Source organism: Pituophis catenifer, unplaced genomic scaffold (genome assembly GCF_029215685.1).
Source record: "Pituophis catenifer annectens isolate HBS135680 unplaced genomic scaffold, rPitCat1.0.hap2 SCAF_2, whole genome shotgun sequence".
NCBI lineage: Eukaryota > Metazoa > Chordata > Lepidosauria > Squamata > Colubridae > Pituophis > Pituophis catenifer.
The window spans coordinates 9,039,740-9,062,486 of record NW_027256882.1 but is presented as its reverse complement, the minus strand read 5'-3'; the positions used below and the strand labels follow the sequence as shown (position 1 = coordinate 9,062,486).

Below are 22,747 nucleotides of genomic sequence, written 5' to 3'. Positions count from 1 at the left end.
GCAAGTCCCTTGGACTGCAAGGTGATCAAACTGGTCAGTCCTAGAGGAGATCAACCCTGACTGCTCTTTAGAAGGCCAGATCCTGAAGATGAAACTCAAATACTTTGGCCACTTAAAGAGAAGGAAGGACTCACTGGAGAAGAACCTAATGCTGGGAAAGATTGAGGGCAAAAGAAGAAGGGGACGACAAAGAATGAGGTGGCTGGATGGAGTCACTGAAGCAGTAGGCGTGAGCTTAAACGGACTCCAGAGGATGGTAGAGGACAGGAAGGCCTGGAGGAACATTGTCCATGGGTTCGTGATGGCTTGGACATGACTTCGCAACTAACAACAACAATACTAATTAAGGACGGCACGTTGAAATAGGTGGACCTCTACAAATGTACTTCCAAATTGGCAAGTAGATCAATGCAGCCCTTTCTAAACATCTGAACAACTAAACAACTCAAGCAAGATTTGAGCACTGGACACAGTGGTTAACTATGGAAGAGTTAACCAAGACCCTTATAATAAACAGACTTGCATTTGCCAAGCTCCAGAGATAGACAAACCACATTTATTATTTGAATGTCAGTTGTATAAGTGTCAGATCCCTAAAAGTGATACTGCCATTCAAGTGAAGGAAGGGGGGACGTGGATTCGATTTACTAGCATGGCCTGTGTCATCAGATATTTTACAACCTATATCCTGGCGCCAAGGAAGCCTGAGATTCCCTTTATCTGCAGGAATTTATATGATAGCCATGTGGGTTGTCTCACTTTAAAGAGAAATGGTGGGAATGCATGTTTGTTCGGGTTCTCAAAGGAAATAGTAAAGAAAACATCTTCACACTTGTGTATTGGCTGAAATCTGCATTCTGACCTAAAGGGAGGGGTCTCTACCACTTTAATCCTACTGCTTTGCCTAAGGGCATTCAGATTGTGCTTTAGCTGGATGGTTTTCACTTCTGCTTAATAAAAGAATCCTTTTGAACAACTACGTTTCAAGAGTTCGTACTTTCTTAAGTTGGAAGGAGAGGCGATCCTTACAGAAAGCATAATCTGCAAAACGGTCAACCCAGAGAAGCAATCTTTGCTCTACTGAGGGGACCTTGCAAACCATGTCTGAACAAAGCAGAGAGCTGGAAGAAACTGATTGCTGGGGAGAGACAGTAACCACCACCCAGTTGGATGCCTGTCTCGTGCAACCCATCGGAGAGGATGAGGTAACCCTGGAGAATCCTGAAAAGCCCCGCTGGTCGATTGGCACCGGGAAGAAAGATGGCTGGGATGAGAGAACCAGAGGAGTCACCCTCAACCATGGCAACTGAAAACCGGGGTGGAAACTGGAACTAGAAGCCCTTACTGACCGGGGGGGCTGACCGAAGCACCCCTGAGGGAGGACTATCTGAAGAGGCATATAACCCAATTGGTGATGGAGACTTTGGAAAATCTTAACATCCGAAGGGAGCCAGGACAACAACCAAAGAGCACTGAAAGGGCAGCAGTCATGGATGATGCCAGGGGAGGCACCCCCCTCCTGGAGGCCGCCTATCGAGCAGATGGTGCAGCAGCTATGGGAGAGGACCCAGCAAACCCTCCCCCCCAGGCAGCACGCACACCGGCGCCCATTCCCACTCAACCCCGGGCTCCTCAGCTGGAAAGAGAAACTCCCCCTCTTGGGGTGAAGTTTGATGGGAATCCGCAACAATTAGGATTCTTTGTGGCACATGTGCTCACCTACATGCAAGAGTATGGGCGTGATTTCCAAACCCAAGGCTCCCGAGTGCGAGTTGTGACCCTAGCCCTAGAGGGTGCCACAGCCAGATGGATGGTGACCCTACATAATGCCAATGCACCAGAACTGCGGAATTTCGACCATTTCATGTTGGCCCTGCGACGTCGGTTCGAGGACCCACTGGCAGATCGCAAAGCACGTGACCGCATTAAGGTGGTGAGGCAGGGGCGACGGCCAGTAGCAGAGTATACTGAAGAATTCCGGGACCTCGCGTGTCGTGTGCACTGGCCGGAAGATATTTTGGTGAGCTGTTTTAAGGACAGACGATCTATACAATGCCTGCGTGGCCCGAGGGGCACTGAATGACCTACATGAATGGTATGTCACCGCCGAAGAAGCTGAGATCGATATGGCCAGAAACCAGTATCGAGCGGGGCGAGCATGGAAGAAATCCTCACCCCAATGGAAGCAAGAGCCCCACAAACCACAAACTGCATTCTCCCCGAGATCTTCAGCCTGTTTCAAGTGTGGAAAATAAGGGCACCGAGCTGCAGAGTGTCGTTCGCAAACACCCGCCCGGAACCACCCACCGGGGGAGGGTCCTGGAAAACTGGGTCGGCATGGGAAGGAGACTGCCCTGAGGAGCAGGGAGGCCATAGAAGTCCCATCCCCTCCCCTCTTTGGGGAAGAAACCCTGGCATCTGAACAGGAGGAATCACACTCGTTTGGAAGCGATCCAGATGATGAGCCACTGGTAAGCAAACCAATTAAACCGCTTACCCTCCCCTTAAGACTATTTATCCCAAACCAGAACAGGGAGATAAGTATCCCCACCCTAGTGGATTCGGGGTGCACCCGTTGTTTGATCAGCCCAACCTTAGTGGGGAAGTTAGGGATTAACGTAAGAAAGCTGAAAACCCCCATTGCTTTCTGCCAACTAGATGGGTCAATAGCAGGAGGGGAGCCAGCTTCTCTGGCCACCGTGCCTCTACATATAGGCATTGGAAGCCACGAGGAAAGGCTTACCTCTATAGTGGCACCTGGCATGGAATGGCCGTTGGTTCTGGGCCTTGCGTGGCTAAAAAGATGGAACCCACAAATCAATTGGAAACAAGGCATCATAAAATTTCAGCAGAAGGTGACTTTTGCTGAGTATCCACATAAAGGACTTGAGGGGGCAGAGAATCGAGAAACAGCCATGCCTGGTCATGCCACACCAACTGAGGGCATACCCATAGAATACAAGGATTTAGCTGAGGTTTTTAGCGAAAAAGCCTCAGATGAGCTCCCCCCCCACCGCGCCACTGACTGTGCAATAGAAATCTTACCCGGCACGAAACTCCCTAAACCCAAGATGTACAGCATGTCACCGAGGGAGTTGGAAGAGCTGAGAACATTCATTGAGAAAAACCTAGCAAGGGGTTTCATTGAGTCAGCCCGACCAAAAATTGCAGCCCCAGTGTTGTTTAGAGAGAAAAAAGATGGTTCAAAACGCTTATGCGTTGACTACCGAAACCTTAATACTATCAGTGTGCAGAACATGTATCCTCTCCCCCTTATGAAAGATATGTTAGCACACCTCGCTAAAGGGAAAAATTTTTCAAAGCTGGACTTAAGGGAGGCTTACTACCGTGTCAGAATTAAGGAAGGGGATGAGTGGAAAACGGCATTTAACACCCCCCTCGGCTGCTACCAATTCAAGGTGCTCCCCTTTGGGTTACAAGGAGCTCCTGCAGTGTTTATGCAGTTAATAAATGAAGTGCTGCATCAGCATTTATATAAGGGGGTTCTGGTCTATTTGGACGACATTTTAATCTATACCGAGACCAAAGCAGAACATGTAAAACTAGTCAGGGCAGTTTTAAACAAACTCTGTGCTGCCAAATTTTATGCCAAACTTTCCAAATGTGAATTCCATCAAGAGAAGATTGACTATTTGGGATACCGCATTTCACACCAGGGGGTTGAGATGGATCCTCTAAAAGTGCAGGGTGTACTTGATTGGGACCCTTCACGTACACGTAAACAGTTACAGAGCTTCCTGGGGTTTGCCAACTTTTACCGCCAGTTTATCCCTGCATTCGCTCAGATTGCCCTCCCCATCACCAAGCTCTTAAAAACAAAGGGGGAGGACAATCCTAAACCAAAGCAACCATTGAACTGGACTATGGAATGCCAGGCAGCATTTGAAAAACTTAAACGGCTGTTCTCAGCAGAACCAATTCTACAACACCCGGACACGGAGAAACCATTTGTCATACAAGCAGATGCCAGCGATGTGGCAATAGGAGCGGTCCTGCTTCAGAAGAATGAGCAAGACCAACTACAACCCTGCGCTTACACATCCAAAAAGTTGAATGAGACTCAGCAAAGGTGGGCTATTTGGGAGAAAGAGGCGTATGCAGTTCATTGGGCATTGTTAACCTGGCGGCACTTCCTAGAAGGCAGTAAGACCCCTTTTGAAGTCTGGACTGATCATAAAAATCTAGAAGCCCTAAAGACCCCAAGAAACTCTCCCCAAAACAAGTACGATGGGCTCAGTACTTTAAACGGTTTGATTTTACTCTAAAATACCTCCCGGGGGGAAAAACTTCCTGGCGGATGTGCTATCCAGAAAACCGCAATACATTCGTGCAAGGTCAGACGTAATCAAACCTATAGTACAAAACAGTCAACTAGCCACTAAAGTAGTCACCAGATCCCAGGAAAAACAAGAAACAGTGACAGACAATGACATCACCCAAAATTTTAAACAAGCATTGGCCACTGATGAATGGTTTTTGAACAACAAATCCAGCTGTCTGATGAAAGAAGACTTGGCTTGGGTGGGGGGGAAGTTGTATGTCCCTGCAAGCCAAAGACTATGCTTAATGGTACGGTGCCATGACTCCAAATTAGCTGGACATTTTGGGTTTGTGAAAACTTTACATCTGATTAAAAGACAATTTTGGTGGCCATCACTAAAAAAGGACATAGAAAGCTATGTAGCTAGCTGCCCCATTTGTGCAGCAGCAAAAAGACGCCAGGGGAAATCCCCAGGTCTATTGCAGAAGGTAGCTGAACCTTCAGTGCCTTGGAGAGAGATTGCTATGGATTTCATTGTGGAATTGCCAAACAGTGAGGGAAATACTGTTATTTGGGTTGTGACAGACCTATTTTCAAAACAGGCACATTTTATACCCTGCCAAAAGATCCCAACTGCTAAAAGTTTAGCCAAATTATTCCTAATACACATTTATCGACTTCATGGTGCTCCACAAAGGATCATCTCCGACAGAGGGGCTCAATTCACCTCCAACTTTTGGAGGGCGTTTTTGGGCTTACTTGGTACTGGCCAGGGGTTGAGCACATCTTTTCATCCATGTACTAATGGCAATTCTGAAATTTTGAACTCGGTACTAGAACAATATTTAAGATGTTTCATTAATTTTCAACAGGATAACTGGACCGAACTTTTGCCTTTTGCTGAAGTTGCGTTTAATAATGCTGTCCATTCAAGCACTGGTTTTACCCCTTTTAGAGTAGCAACAGGCCAGGATTTCAGCCCCATGCCTGAACTACCCACAGAAGAACCCACCATCCCCTCACTTAAGGAGTGGATGGACAATTTGCAAAACACGTGGCCAGTGGTTAGATTAGCCTTACAGGAAGCTAGAGAAGCTTTTAAGATTCAAGCTGACAAGAAAAGGATGGAACCCAAACCTTGATTCTAGGATCCACAGAGGGAAAGTTCAATACTTAGTTGCTTGGAAACATTTACCATCAGCACACAATGAATGGGTCGCCAAACACCACGTTAGGGCTCCAATCTTACTGAGAAAATTTCACTCCCAATACCCTAACAAACCTTGTTGATATACTATCATGAAATCTTGAAATCTTGTGTGTATTTGTTTTTTTTTTTACAGGTGGACCCTTTTGTTTTCTAAGGAGGGTAGCATGTCAGATCCCTAAAAGTGATACTGCCATTCAACCAACAACATATTTGGAGCCTTCTAATAAAATAGCATATTTCCTGTTTGGTCAAAATTTTTTAAAAAATGCATTCGATATGGCTCTTTATTAGAACAAAACATTTCAGTTGACCTATGGATATGTGGGTCGGAGATGTAGGGGTGATACAGAAATATGCTTTGCATTCTTTATTCTTACTCTTTTCAACTTATTTTCTTGTATACTCTCTTTATATACAGTTTTGTTAATGTTATATATTTTTATTATTTATTTTCATATGGGTTAATGACTAATCAACAACAAACTATTTGAAAAAGTTCATGAAATTGTATTTCTTTAAAGCTAATATTTTGGAATTGATCTGACCCCAAATATAACGCAGCATTCTTCGTTGTTTTTTCCCAGATCAATTTTGAATTATTTTCAGATTCGCTGCATTACAAAAGTCAATTGCCCTTTTATCACCAGCTTTTCCCCCAAAAAGGGACTTTCTACCCAGGAATTGTCCAAGTGCTCCTTCACTTCAGATGGACCCTGGTTGGTCTCTTTGCTCCTGATACCGAAAATGGAGACAATTTCATGAGGACTTTTTCTCCTTTGCTTGTCAAGAACGGAATCTGTGTTGTTATATCACAACAATTCTCAACAACCCGACTTACAGCCCCACACGGTGATGCTCTCTCTAAGTGGAGGCAAGTTAATGTCTATATTCACTACATAGAATACGGTGCTATTTTTGAGAGAATTCTTCCTTTTCATTTTATACTTAGGCGTTTGCCAGGACCCATTGAAGGGAAGGTCTGGATCACAACACTCACTGTAATCTTTCCACTGAGAGAGCACACAGCTCTCAGATATGTGGATAATATCTGGACTGTTGATTTTGAGAGAAAAAAGGGGCCGATAAAGGATGACTTTATAGACAAATTCTTTCTAAATCCGCCCTCTGGACATCAGTCATTTTTCTATTCTTTTTCAAAGCACCCCTTTTCTGTCAAAGGCCGGAAAAGATGCACTGAGAAATCACCACTGGAGACCCAAAAGAAAAAGAATCTGGTGTGGGCCATGAATTACCACCGTTTTTACAGTCCCGTTAAGACTCTGGCCCATGCCTTGAATGCCGCCTATTCTTCCAGATCAAGAAGGAGAAGGAAAGAGGGCGAAGGGAGTTTGGGGGCTCCAAGGCTGCAGCCGTGGCAAGTATGTCAGACTCTTAAACACAACCACAATCACTCTACGCACACGCAGAAACGTATGACTAGTTTTAATTTTTCTTTTTTCCCCCTAATTACTTGCATAGGGATTATTCTTTATACTATTTGTGTTGTTTGTATTTTTTTTTTTTGTCATGGATTGCACCAGTGAGGCTAAAACCAATTTCATTGTATACATGATGTACAATGACAATAAAGGTTATACTATACTAATGGTGCCCTGACAAGGATTCATTCAACTTAGTTCCTTTTGAGAAGGAATCCAAAGGAGAAGAAGGGGGGATCTTCTCCCACCTACTTGTTTTACAAAAGTCCAGAGGTCGTATTCAGCCGGTTCGGACTGGTTTGGGTGAAACGGTAGTTGCGACCTGCCTCGCCCACTCGCTCCAGCACTCTGCCATCCTATTTAGCCACGTTTTCTAAGCCGCGTGCATCAGTGGTGGGTAGCCCCCGGTTCGGACTGGTTCTATAGAACCGGTAGTAAAACTGATGGGAGGCTCCGCCCACTGACCCTGACATCATCAGAAGCAATCTGTGCATGCTACCCGTTGCGAACCGATAGTAAAGGTAAGTAGAACCCACCCCGGTGTGCATGCATGCAAGCTGTGTGCATGAGCAAAGCACATGCATGGAAGTCTGTGCACATGCACAGAAAGCACATGTGTGAGCGAAGCGAGCATGTGCGTGCATGCGCTCACATTTTCTTCTACCTCTGCAGAAGTTCGACAAGTTTGGCCAATCTAACCACTTAAGCAATAATGTTCCCAAGAAAGGAAATTATGACATATATAGTTCGATATTAAAGACTGCTAAATTTTAAACGATTCACACATTTTAAATAAATTCCTGTATGCATGGGTTTGTAATTAGCATCATAGAATTTTATCATAATAAATTTGAAGGAATCCCTTAGACTACCTAGCAAAACCTCTCTCTCTCTCTCTCTCTCTCTCTCTCTCTCTCTCTCTCTCTCTCTCTCTCTCTCTCTCTCTCTCCCTCCCTCCCTCCCGATATTAAAAACTGCTAATTTTTAAATGATTCACACATTTTAAATAAATTCCTGTATGCATGGGTTTGTAATTAGCATCATAGAATTTTATCATAATAAATTTGAAGGAATCCCTTAGACTACCTAGCAAAACCTCTCTCTCTCTCTCTCTCCCTCTCACTCTCTCTCTCTCTCTCCCTCCCTCCCTCCCTCCCTCTCTCTCTCTCTCTCTCTCTCTCTCTCTCTTTTGCAGAGGTCCCAGTTCAAAGTTCTCTGACTGGGGATTGAAATTATCTGGCTCAACATTGAAACTCCTCTTCTTTTAAGAGGTTTTTTCCCCCCTCTTGTTCAGTCAGAATCTTCTCTACCCTAACTGAATTCATTTCTCCATGTCCCACACTCTGGAATAACATTGAACAGATCTTAAGTGTTTGTGTAACATCTCTCAGTTATTCTCCATCTAAGAGCTTCTATTAGTTGGAAAAGATGTTCCCAGACTCCTTCTGATTTTCTGCTCCAGTAACCCAACATAGTTCTTCTCTCTCTCTTTTTTAAAAATTTTTTGATTTATATGCCACCCTTCTCCAGAGACTCAGGGCGGCTTACAATGCACTAAGCAATAGCCTTCATTCTTTTGTATATTTATACAAAATCAGCTTATTGCCCCCACAACTGGGTCCTCAAGGCTAAAAGCAGCTTCTCCTTGGCTTGATGACTGGCCCCTAAAGCGATCCTGTTTTTTCCTGCAATATTTTCATTTCCAAATGTGGTGCCTGCAAGGGGCAGTTGGGATCTCCCCCACCAAATCAATATTCATTTCCTGAGATGATCATGGAGGCATTTGCTTTCTTTCTGTTAACATCACACTGCCGATTCACATCGATACATATACACCTCATTTCATATCAGCTACCAACCAGTAGCCATTCAATTCCATTTCATCCAAATCATGGATGACATGATCATTCAATTAATTATTAATTATACGATTATTATCAAATAAAATCAAAATACTACTACTGCTAATTTATTGCTAACTACATTAAGTCATTCTGGGGGGAAAGAGGCTCCAAATCTAACTAATAACATGGGCTTACTCTTCCATGCCAGTTGTTGTTACCTAATTGTAGTTCTTCAATAGAAAGGACCTTGTATATTTAGCCATAGAATAGGTAGATAGATGAATGGATAGATGGATGGATGGATGGATGGGTGGATGGACGGACGGACAGATAGACAGACAGATAGATAGGATACAGAGATGATGGGGGAGAGAGAAGATAGAGAAGACAGACAGACAGACAGAGGATAGAAGAAGGAGGGAGGGTGGTTAAGTAGATGAAAGATATAAGATAGATAGATAGATAGATAGATAGATAGATAGATAGATAGATAGATAGATAGATAAGATACAGAGATGGTGGTGGGAGAGAGAGAAGATAGAGAGGATAGATAGATAGACAGACAGACAGAAAAACAGACAGATGATAGAAGAAGGAGGGAGGAAGGGAGGTTACGTAGATGAAAGTGATATAGATAGATAGATAGATAGATAGATAGATAGATAGATAGATAGATAGATAGATAGATAGATAAGATACAGAGATGGTGGTGGGAGAGAGAGAAGATAGAGAAGATAGATAGATAGACAGACAGACAGAAAAACAGACAGATAATAGAAGAAGGAGGGAGGGAGGGAGGTTACGTAGATAAAAGTGATAGATAGATAGATAGATAGATAGATAGATAGATAGATAGATAGATAGATGATAGATAGATAGATAGATAGATAGATAGATAGATAGATAGATATTCTCTTAATGTAACCGTACAATAAAGTAAAATGATCCCATCTGTATATGTTTATAATCTGGTCTACCTGGGAGGAGATTAGCTTTGCCAACTTTCTTCTTAATAAATCCATGCTTTCTGGTCATCACTTGTTGTTTTCAAGTAGTTTGTGAATATTCTCTTTCTTCGTGCAGTTTATTTATGACCTGCTTTAGAAAGTTTCTTACAACTGACAAATGTTGTCAATCATATTGTTTTCAAACCATGTATTGTCAATATACAATTGATAAATTTTGCTGAATATTCTTTGTCATTTTTGAGGATAGTGGTTAAATCTGTTCTCCCAACCAAGAATGTTTGCAAGTTAGACCACTGTCGTAGAAGAAAGATTCAAGTTAGAACAGACAAAAGGGATAAGTAACCACGTTTACTGCTTTTGAAATGCCTGCATGTTCCCATTCTAGCTCCATCCTTTTTTGGAGAAGAATGAGTTTTGCAATCTTTCTGAATACAAACTGTACTTGGACCAAAATGGAGATTTAAAGGCTGTTCTGAGTATCTTTAGCTGGGTGTTTCTCCCCAAGAAGAACTCCGTGAAAGAAAAACTGGTGACTGTTGAAAAACAGAGAATTATTATCAACCAAGATCATCTGTCATGGCTAAAGTTGCACAACAGGGTAGGAGAAATATTGGTGTCTTTTCTCTGATCCATTTTACTGGGCTAAGCCTATGCACCCTGGCTCAGTGTTGAAATGGAGAAACTGCATGAAAATGGTAAGAGAGGGCTAATCTTTCAAGTGCTAGGGATTGTGATCTACTTCTTCCTTGTCTTCAAACAGCAAACAAGAAGCCAAATTTGTTGACCAGTGCCTGAATTCAGGTTTGGACTGAATTTGATGAAGTTGAATCAAGACTTTTGTTCTTTTGCTTTGTCCTTTTGTTCCACTTGGAAATAAGCTTTCAAACTATTTTATTTTTTTAATTTTATTTAATTTGTCAAACATGTACTAGATAACTGGTATAAGTATAAACATGGACATGAGCATAGGTAATTAGTACAAATAAATGGGACAGTGGGACAAGAACGGTAGGCACGCTGGTGCGCTTATGCACGCCCTCTTTACGGACCTCTTAGGAATGGGGTGAGGTCCACAGTAGACAGTTTAATGTTGAAGCTGTGGGAGTTTGAGGCTGTAACAATGGAGTCAGGTAGAACATTCCAGGCATTGACCACTCTGTTGCTGAAGTCGTATTTTCTGCAATTGAGTTTGAAGCGGTTTACCTTGAGTTTGTATCTATTGTTTGCCTGTGTATTATTGAGGTTGAAGCTGAAGAAGTCATTGACAGGTAGGACGTTGTAGCAGACAATTTTATGAGCTACGCTTAGGTCAGACTGTAGGCGGTGTAGTTCTAAGTCTGTGATGGTGAACCTATGGCACGCATGCCACAATTGGCACATGAAGCCATATCGGTGAACACACGAGCTCAGCTCTGGCGTGCATGTGTGCACCAGCCAGCTGATTTTTGGACCTTCTGGGCCCACTGGAAGTCAGGAAACAGTCTGTTTCTGGCCTCTGGAGGGCCTCCAGGGGGGTGGGAAAGGCCATTTTCACCCTCCCCAGGCTCCTAGAAAGGCTCTGGAGCCTGAGGAGAACAAAAAATGGGCCTACCGGGCCCACCATGCCATCACTTGCCAAAAGCGGTGGTAGTGAGGGGGGGTCATGCACACATTTTTTATTTTTTTTGCTTTAATTTATATGCCACCCTTCTCCGGAGACTCAGGGTGGCTTACAATGCATTAAGCAATAGCCTTCATACTTTTGTATATTTTATACAAAGTCATCTTATTGCCCCCACAATCTGGGTCCTCATTTCACCTACCTTTGAAAGGATGGAAGGCTGAGTCAACCTTGAGCCTGGTGAGATTTGAACTTGCAGTAATTGCAAGCAGCAGATGTTAATAACAGTGCTTTAGTCCACTGTACTACTGTACTACAGGCTCTTCTGTGTGGGGGGGGGCAGGGTGCATAGAATTATGGGTGTGGGCACACATGCATGTGATCCCCCTACATTCCCTCTGCTTTTGGCATGCGATGGCAAAAAGGTTAGCCATCGCTGTTCTAGGTTGTCCAAGCCCAAAATTTCAAGCTTGGTGGCCTAAGGTATTCTGTTGTGAGCAGAGGAATGGAGTACTCTTCTCGTGAAATACCTCTGAACTCGCTCAACTGTGTTAATATTAGATATACAGTGTGGATTCCAGGCAGATGAGCTGTATTCAAGAATTGGTCTAGTAAAGGTTTTCTATGCCCTAGTTTGTAGTACAATTAGGATTCACCTTGTCCTGGTTGGGGCCAGTGTCCCGTAGAAAGGCAGGTCAAGAAGTTTCTAAGAAACCTAGACTTGGCTAGAGTTATCTATTCCAATCTCACATCCCACTGGGATAGTGCAATTGGCCTGCTGCTCCTATGAAGGGCTAGATAGGGCTAATCCTTAGCCCTCTTCAAATAGCAAATAAGAAGGCAAATCTGTTGATCAGTACCTGAATTCAGGTTTGGACTGAATTTGATGAAATTGAATCCAGACCAGAGGCCATTTTGGTTCCAGTGGGGAATAAGATTTGGAATCAGATTCACCTTGTCCTGGTTGGGGTCAGTGTCCCATAGAAGGGCACGGCAAGAAGTTTTTAAGAAGCCCAGATCTGGCCAGCATTATCTATTCCAATCTATTCCAATCTTCTGCTCCTATGAAGGAGGTCCAAGAATTTTTGTTGACATGGAATCAACATGACTGGATTGCTTAGCCTGACTAGGTGGCTCAGTGGCTAAGACACTGAGCTTGTTGATCAGAAAGTCCGGCAGTTCGGAGGTTCGAATCCCTAGTACAGGTCTCCTGCGTGAGCAGGGGGTTGGACTAGATGACCTCCAAGTTCCCTTCCAACTCTGTTACTGTTACTGAGATAATGTCCTGACCCAGAAAACTAAAGCATTGCAGCAAAAGATTTCTGGCTTACACTTTCTGAGAGACATGTTCTCATGACCTCATGACAGAGCCAATGTGGTGCAATGCAGTACTGCAGGCTACTTCAGCTGACTGCTAGCTGCAATTCAGCAGATCGAATCTCACCGGCTCAAGGTTGACTCAGCCTTCCATCCTTCTGAGGTGGGTAAAATGAGGACCCAGATTGTTGTGGGCAATAGGCCGACTCTGTAAACTGCTTAGAGAGGGCTGTAAAGCACTGTAAAGCGGTAAATAAGTCTAAGTCTAAGTCTTGCAATTTGGGTGTCCTCCTAGACTCACAGCTAAGATTAGAACAACATCTGACAGCTGTGGCTAGGGGGACCTTTGCACAGGTTCGCCTGGTGCACCAATTGCGACCCTACTTGGATCGGAAGGCTCTCCTCACAGTCACTCATGCCCTTGTCACCTCACAGTTAGATTATTGCAATGCGCTCTACATGGGGCTACCCTTGAAAAGTGTTTGGAGATTACAGTTGGTCCAGAACGCAGCCATGCGAGCTGTCGTAGGTGCACCTAGATACACCCACATTACACCAATTCTCCGCGAGCTGCACTGGCTCCCTATTGGTCTCGGGTCACAATTCAAGGTGTTGGTTATTACCTTTAAAGCTCTACATGGCTCAGGGCCAGGTTATCTTCGAGACCGCCTTCTGCCGCATAGCTCCCAGCGACTGGTAAGATCCCACAGAGTTGGTCTCCTCCGGGTCCCATCAGCTAAACAGTGCCGGCTGGTGGGCCCGTGGAGGAGGGCCTTCTCTGTGGCAGCCCCAGCTCTTTGGAACCAGTTACCTCCTGAGGTCTAGACCATCCCCACCCTATTGGCCTTCCAAAAAGCAGTGAAGACATGGCTTTTCTGGCAGGCATGGGGCCGTTGATCTCGCTCTTGTGATCTGGCAAGATCAGGCCATGAATGGCGTGAATGAGTTTTTAATGTTTTTAATTTTTAAATGTTTCTTATAATGATTTTTTAAAATGTATTGTGAGCCGCCCTGAGTCTTCGGAGAGGGGTGGCATATAAATTGAATTAATGAAATTAAATTAAATTAAGTGCTATTGCTATTCCTATGACCTCACCTCTACCTCATATCACTACAGTTCTAGAAACTGAGCAGTCACTTTTATTTCAAGAGTATGTCAGCATATCAGGATGGTTAGTGCTAACATATATTCTTTGGAATTCCTTATTTTTCTTCTTAGTCTCTGCCTCAGTCCAAATGTGTGGAAAAATGTCATCCTGGATTTGCCAAGCAGAAGCGAGAAGGTGAACCATTTTGCTGCTACGACTGCGTTCCTTGTCCGGACGGGACCATCTCCACTCAGGAAGGTGGGTGACACCAATGAAAAGGGAAGTCCTTGAGGAAGTGGATTTATCCAAGGCAATTTTCATAAAAGTGAAAGTTAAAGGACAGAACAAATCTCTACTGATTTTTTGTTTATTTTCAAACTGCATGATTTCTTATCAAAATGGAAAATAGTAAAGATCTTGATGGGGATTGGACAGTATGGCATATTGGACAAGTTTTGCTACTGCCAGAGAAAATGCTGCTTTTTAGTTTGCATGTGTCCTTCTACATTTATCTTTCTAGAAACATCTGAGTTCTTTGAAAGTTAGAGAATTGTCTTAGACCCATTTATTGTAAACCACTCTACATGGGCCTCCCCTTGTGGATCACTGGAAGGTATCACTGGTCCACAATGAAGTGGTATGGACAGTTATGGGTGCACCTCATCACACCTATATTACCACTGGTTCCGGTAGTCATTCCAGACTATTTGCAAGATCCTACCTTTCTCTTCCAGCCAACTAGATTCCAGAAGATAGGCATTCTCTGAGTCCAGTATAGTTTTGGATCCATCTGGAAGGATCCAAAAAAAAAGTGCCTTCTAAGATAAACTGATTCATTATTTACCTCTAATAACCTTGGGTTACTATGAAAATTCAACAGAATACACAGAAAATCATTTTGGTGCTAGGTTTTTCCCCAATTTCATACATGTTAGCTCTGTATGGTTTAGAAAATGATATTTTTCCTATTTTCTTTTTGAGCAGAGATTAAGAAATACATTTTGCAAAATGCTGTTGGCATCAGCTGTTATCCCAAAAAGATGTTACTTGAAACATAAAGGACAGAATGTTAAAGAAATATTGGTTTTTGGTTTTCTCAGATACAGAAAAATGCACCAAGTGTCCAGATGATCAATATCCAAATGAGGAACGTGTCCAATGTATCCTCAAAGTTATAACCTTCCTGTCTTATGAAGAACATCTGGGCATCATCCTTGTCTCTTTTGCCTTACTTTTCTTCCTAACCACAGTCCTTGTCTTAATTACATTCATTCAATACCGAGACACTCCTATTGTCAAAGCCAACAATCAGGACCTCTCTTACATCCTCCTGGTCTCCCTCCTGCTTTGCTTCTTGTGTCCTTTCCTCTTCATTGGTCAACCAAGGAAAGCCACCTGCCTTCTCCGACAAACAGTTTTCAGCATCATCTTTTCAGTTACCATTTCTTCTCTTTTGGCCAAAACAATCACAGTTGTGCTCTCTTTCCTTGCCACAAAACCAGGCAACCGGGTGAAGAGGTTGTTGGGGAAGAGCTTGGCCAACTCCATCATAATTTCTTGTTCTGCTGTCCAAATTATCATCTGTTCCATCTGGCTGGGAGTTTTTCCCCCATTCCGTGACTCAGACTTTCACTCCCAGCCTGGAGAGATCATCCTGCAATGCAACGAAGGCTCTGTTGTCATGTTCTACATCACCCTCAGCTATCTGGGCTTCCTGGCTGCCATCTGCTTCACAGTGGCTTTTCTGGCCAAGAATCTGCCTGGGGCTTTCAATGAAGCCAAACTGATCACATTCAGCATGCTGGTCTTCTGCAGTGTCTGGGTCTCCTTCCTGCCCACCTACCTGAGCACCAAGGGGAAATACATGGTGGCTGTGCAAGTCTTCTCCATCTTGGCCTCCAGTGCTGGTCTACTGGGCTGCATCTTCTTCCCCAAGTGCTACATTATCACCCTGAGACCAGAATTTAATACAAAAGAGCAGCTTATGCTAAAAAGAAATGTGAAAATGTGAATCTAGAGTGAGGGTCATCTACAAGATCATGTCCATCTAATTTGTATTTTATGTTTTGATTTTTTTTGCCAATGTGCAAGACAGAGCATTTGTTGGTTGAGATTTGAAGTTGCCACTTGTTAGACCAATCTGACACATAGTCAAGGTCTTCTTGAAGGGTAGTTGCATTGTCGGTGGTGTTGAATAGTTTAACATCGTCAGCAAAGAGAACACAGTTGCTTTTAATATGATCACAAAGGTCATTTATGTAAACTATGAAGAGTGTTGGACCTAAGACACTGCTTTGGGGAACACTGCTATTAACATGTACAGGATTTGATAGAGTGCTGCCTATTTTGACCACTTGTTGTCTGTTTGACAGGAAGGCAGCTATCCATTTATGTAGGAGTCCAGAAATGCCATAGGATTTTAGTTTTAGAAGTAATTTGTCGTATGCCACCGAATCAAAGGCTTTACAGAAGTTTATGTAAACTGCGTCTATTGCTTTGCCCTGATCGAGATGTGTAGTCCATATGTTTTTGCAATGTAGTAGTTGTAAATTACAGGATAATTTTTTTCTGAAACCGAATTGTTTGTTAGAAAGTAGACTGTTTGTCTCTAGGTGTAGGGTAATAGATTGGTTAATGATTGATTCCATGACTTTGCAGGTGATGCAACATAAAGAGATTGGTCTGTAATTTTCAACTAGGCTAAGGTCTCTCCCCCCCCCTTTTTTTAGTTCATTATTGCACTCAACAATGAACTAAAGGGCCACCATCAGTGAGCTGTTGGTCAGCATTACTTGGTCTGTTGTGTGGATGCTTGGGTGGTTTAGGGGTGGGGAATTTTTGGTGTGTGTGGTGTGTGTCTGAAGATTGTCATGTGTGTTGGGCTTTGTCTCTGGGTGTTATGTAAATTTCGTTGTATGGGTATACTGTGTAAATACGTACAATGACAATAAACTTTATATATATATATATATATATATATATATATATATATATATATATATATATATATATATATATATATATATATATATCTTTGGTTATTCGGGTCTTCTCCCACGTAAAATTGGAAGTGTCTTGGCGACGTTTCGACGAAGTCTCATTCGTCATCTTCAGGCTGGTGTTCTCGGCTTCGTGCTTCGTGCTTCCCCACCCAATCAGCTCACACCCCCACTAGCAGTTAAAAGGAAGAGACAGCTGAGATCTCACATTGCTCCTGGAAGCACGAAGCCGAGAACACCAGCCTGAAGATGACGAATGAGACTTCGTCGAAACGTCGCCAAGACACTTCCAATTTTACGTGGGAGAAGACCCGAATAACCAAAGAGCTACATACAAACACCCGCGAAAACCTGAGAAAACAAATATATATATATATATATATATATATATATATATATATATATATATATATATATATATATATATATATATATATATATATTTGTTTTCTCAGGTTTTTGCGGGTGTTTGTATGTAGGTCTTTGGTTATTCGGGTCTTCTCCCATGTAAAATTGGAAGTGTCTTGGCAACGTTTCGACGAAGTCTCATTCGTCATCTTCAGGCTGGTGTTCTCGGCTTCGTGCTTCCAGGAGCAATGTGAGATCTCAGCTGTCTCTTCCTTTTAACTGCTAGTGGGGGTGTGAGCTGATTGGGTGGGGACTTGGCTGTGTTCTGATTGGGTGGAGGTGTGTTCTGATTGGTTAGGGGCTTGGCTGTGCTCTGATTGGATGGGGGGTTGGTTGTGCTCTGATTGGCTGGGGGTCTTGGCTACAGAGTTGATCTGGGCAGGATGGTGGTGTGAGAGTGCGTGCAGATAGCGGTCCCCACCCAATCAGCTCACACCCCCACTAGCAGTTAAAAGGAAGAGACAGCACCACCCTGCCCAGATCAACTCTGTAGCCAAGACACTCATTTCCAGAACAAAACGCTTAGCTGACGAACAACACCTAAAAACCGAACTACACACTCTTACTAACGTACTAACATCCAATGGATTCCAAAGAAATAAGATCACCAACCTAATCCAAAAAGAAACCCCCACTAAAATCCAAGACAGAGAACAAGAAAACGGCAAAGCCCTCCTCCCATACATAAAAGGCACCACAGACAGAATAAGCAAAATCCTCCACAAACATAACATCAAGACAGCATTCTGCACAAACCAAAAAATATCCACCATCCTAAGGAACCCCAAAGACAAAATTGAGTTAGAAAATCAAGGAGTATATGAAATCCCATGCACCGCCTGCCCCACTACATACATCGGACAAACCAACAGACAAATAAGTGCACGCATAGAAGAACACAAGAACTCAGTCAGAAAAGAGGAACCAACTTCTTCCCTGGTCCAACACCTTAAAGCCACAGGACATGATATTGACTTTAAAAAGACCAGAACTATCGCCAAAACTGAACACTTTAACAACAGAATAATCAGAGAAGCCATCGAGATAGAAAAACGCCCACACAGCATGAACAAACGAGACGATACCTCCCGCCTACCAGCCATTTGGAAACCCGCCCTTATTGACAAACGAGTCCCTAACACGACGAATGACACCAGACCCACACTCACGAGAGCCACACAGGATGTCACCACCACACATCCACGCAGAAAGCAGACTCAAACCCACACTGATAATGAGCCACAACCAAGGACCAGAAGCCAGACCGCAGCTGCATCATTAGCCACTTTAAACCCCTCCAATCCATACATGAAGCAGACTGACACCCAGCATGAAGAGCTCGCACGGCCACAAACACGAAGCCAAACAACAACAACGCAGCTCACCAGCTCAAATCCCCCTGCAACTCAGACTAAGCTGAGCACAACCAAGGCCCCACCCAAACAGAACACACCCCCAGCCAATCAGAGCACAACCAACCCCCCATCCAATCAGAGCACAGCCAAGCCCCTAACCAATCAGAACACACCTCCACCCAATCAGAACACAGCCAAGTCCCCACCCAATCAGCTCACACCCCCACTAGCAGTTAAAAGGAAGAGACAGCTGAGATCTCACATTGCTCCTGGAAGCACGAAGCCGAGAACACCAGCCTGAAGATGACGAATGAAACTTCGTCGAAACGTCGCCAAGACACTTCCAATTTTACGTGGGAGAAGACCCGAATAACCAAAGACCTACACACACACACACATATATATATATATATATATATATATATATATATATATATATATATATATATATATGTATATATGTATATATGTATATATGTATATATGTATATATGTATATATATACATACAAACATCTTGAGCTACGTAGGAAAAAACCCTGACTAGAAAAGTATTATACATATAAACCTACGAATAAAAGAACAAAATAAAAATAAATATTTGACCTTTACAGGGAGGAGTCATAAAATAAGGGTGTGGCTGGCTGAAGAAGCCTCATAAGGCAGAAATAGTACTATCCCAGTCTCCCTTAAGTCTCACAGCAGACAACACAAAATGTCTGATAAAGCCTGAAAGTGGTGATTTGAGATATCACCCAACTATGGCTATACAAACATCTTGAGTGTCTTCGGCCTTGTGCTTCTAGGAGCAATGTGTGATCATGGTTGCTTCTTCTTTTCAACTGCAAAGTTGAAAGTTTGAACTGCAAAGTTCAAAGGCAGTTGAAAAGAAGAAACAACCACGATCACACATTGCTCCTAGAAGCACAAGGCTGAAGACACCAGCCTGAAGATGACGAATGAGACTACGTCGAAACGTCACCAAGGTACTTCCAATTTTACGCGGGAGAAAACCTGAATAACCAAAGACCTACATACAACCTCAGAAAACAAACACACACACACACACACACATACACACACTATTTTGCTGATAAAGAAATAAAGGGAGACTAGTATAGATCTATTTCAAGCTATTTAACTCTCCTCAGCTAGCCATACTTGTATTCAAACTTGGGCTGCCTTTGCATATTAGGCAGTTGTATTAACCTCTGAGCCACAAGTTCTCATCTTCAGCTTGAGCCAGGGGAGAGATTAAGTGCTTTTCTATCGAAGCACCTGGTCTACCCCAATATGGGAGGGAGCATACTGCTTCCCTTTCACCTTTCAGCTCCAGTCCAGGAGCCCTCAAGTGGTCACATTCGCAACAAACCATTTTATACCAAATATAATTCATTCATTGTTGTGAATGCGACTGCCCGAGGGCTCCTGGATTAGAGCTGAAAGGCAAAAGAGAAGCAGTATGCTCCCTCCCATATTGGGGTAGACCAAGTGCTTCGATAGAAAAACACCCGGATTGGAACTGGACCTGATTTTTCTTCCTACCTAATATGAAGGATCTCATTGTCTTACATGAATGTGGAAGGACAACAAAGAGAGTATCAAGGGGGGAAAATATTCCTATCTGCTATATAACTTTCCCCCTAGTGACCCAACTATACAGTCCACAGGAGCTCAGTTTCCTATCTCTTAGCTCTCATCCAAAAATTGACATTGCTAGAACGTATGGGAAATGAAATCACAATTCTGTACTACCAAGAGCCTTGGTAGTACAGTGGTCTAAGGCACCCTGTTATTAAGCTGGTTATTAAGACCAGATGCCTGCAATTACTGCAGGTTCGAATCTCGCCAAGGCTCAAGGTTGACTCAGCCTTCCATCCTTTCTAAGGTAGGTAAATTGAGGACCCAGTTGTGGGGGCAATAAGCTGACTTTGTATAAATATACAAAAGAATGAAGGCTATTGCTTAGCGCATTGTAAGCCGCCCTGAGTCTCCGGAGAAGGGCGGCATATAAATCAAATTAAAAAAAAAATTCTGGCCAATAAATCAGCTCCAGTTTAGGATTAACCTGTGGAAGTGTAATGGAAAAGCAAAACAAAAACAGGTTATACTCGTAATATTAGGGATGGCTCATAGATACTGATTGCCCCCATGGGGTTAGAAGACAGGCACGAATACACTTAAGTGTTATATCAACATAGAGTGGCACCAAATACCATAGCTTTGAGTGACCTTCCCCAGCAATTTTTGGAGACAAGGGACCACTTTGAAGTTAATTCCCTGGTTATTGAACTATCTTCTTCCAGCTTCACTTAGTGGACATTTTCTGACTATGAAAAAGTGCCCTCAGGGATATACCTGTGATTTTTCACTAACATGCTTTTTTCAGCCTCCCCTTTGCTCATGGAGATCAGGAAGAACTTCAGGGTCCTCAGAGAAGTTGCTTCTTACTACAATTTTCATCATCCCAGTCTTTGACATCTACTACTTCTACAGTGACTGCCTTTGATGTAAACATCATACTGAAGCAACATGCAAAATATCTTGCATCAGAAAAGGATAAACCCCTTGGGTGGCACATGTTTGGGACAGGCAGAGGCTGTGCTGCTGAATGTACCTTTCCCTCTTTTCCAGATAAAGCTCAATTTGTTTCTGTTTGAATAAGAAAAGCCCCTGGATATCCCATTTTCTGAGAGTGCTTTGAAATCATCTAACTCTTCTTTGGAAACAGGTGATTGATTCAGCACTATAAATTATGGACCTCCTGGTTCTGCTCTCGATGCTACTGGTGTCCCAGACAGTCTCTGGGAAGCTTAGAATGAAGTGCCCACTGAATATGGTGCACGTGGATAGAGAAAGACCATGGAGCTACTACAGGCCAGGAGACCATCTCATCGGTATAGTCACCAGTGCAGTAACACTAAAACACCAAATGTTGTTTTTCAACCTGCTTCCTTATAGTCAGTCTTACTTGTAAGTTATTCAGTGTGATGAAATTATATTCCTTCCATCTGCGGTTCTAACACTCTCATTCTTTTCTCCTTATTTTGCTTGCTCCTAGATTTCAGGAACTGGTTAATTTTGATGATTGATCAGATTTCCACAGGTTTCTTCTTTTGTTTTATTTAGAGGAAGAGACTCAAATACAAATATGGAACAATAAAAAATATCTGAAAGAACACACATTATTTTCCTCTTCAAGTCCAGTCTAGAATACCTGACCTGAATACTGACTTTTGTTTAAAGTAGTGATTGTTGTAGTTAACTCTGACCAGATCATTTCCATATTTTTATAACTGCTCATTGATATTCAGTGCCTGATAGGAATAGAGAATGACTTGATTTTAGAACAGCTTTTCTGGGTCACTTATGAAATATCCTCTTCCTTTTATGTGGGTTGCAGTTTAAAATAGGAATAATTTTGCAGAGTGGGTACTGTGCTGATGAAAATTACTGCTTCTATAAATAATAGACTATTTGTGATTCTTATATGGTTCCTATTTTCTCAACATTTACAAATATTAAATGTTGATGATTGCCTATCATTTGCCTCTGGTTTTCGATCCATATTGGCTTTAGACTCAAAAGTCTTGTGTTGATAAAGAGAATGAAATTGAAAAAAAGGTATTTCATTATTACTGTTGATGATGCTTGTATTAACGAAAGCATTTTTTTTATATTAGTGACACTTATAATTTCAAAGGAATAGAACTCTTTATTTTCACCATTCAAGAGATCAACAAGAATATCCAGCTCCTTTGCAATCTCACACTTGGCTACAATATCCATGACAACTATTTGAACACACTGGGCACTTCAGAAGTCTTGCTGGACCTGCTCTCTACTGGAAAAGCCAATATTCCCAACTACAGCTGTGGAAGGAAGGACAACATTTTGGCTCTTCTTGATGCAGCTGACAGGGAGATTTCCATCCGGATGTCAACATTAATAAACCCCTACAAAGTCCCACAGGTTTGTGTGTGTGTGTTTCTCTATATATTAAAGTGAGTGGGGTGGTAGTAGGTGCAGGATAGATCCACCCATACCTTCTCTATGAAATTCAAGAGTTGCTTTTCACTATGTCCATTGGAGGAACTGGAAATTGTAATACACATTAGAAATCAATAGAGAGATGAAGGCTGCATCAATAGAGGAATGAAATAGAGAAATGAAATTGATAAATGAGAATATTTGTAGCTTGGTGTTGGAATGAGGGCTTCTTGTTCCTTTCTTAGCTT

At 42.7% G+C, this 22,747-nt stretch overlaps 1 protein-coding gene across 1 annotated transcript in view; it reads left to right on the top strand.

The window, feature by feature from the left end:
- LOC139309823 (vomeronasal type-2 receptor 26-like) overlaps positions 1-22,747 on the top strand; it is a 34,600-nt gene that overhangs the window by 5,205 nt on the left and 6,648 nt on the right. Inside the window, exons 3-5 of the mRNA XM_070934026.1 lie at positions 6,077-6,871; positions 10,129-10,341; positions 13,880-14,006. Coding sequence (XP_070790127.1) covers positions 6,077-6,871; positions 10,129-10,341; positions 13,880-14,006 — 1,135 coding nt within the window. The remainder of the gene's footprint in view (positions 1-6,076; positions 6,872-10,128; positions 10,342-13,879; positions 14,007-22,747) is intronic.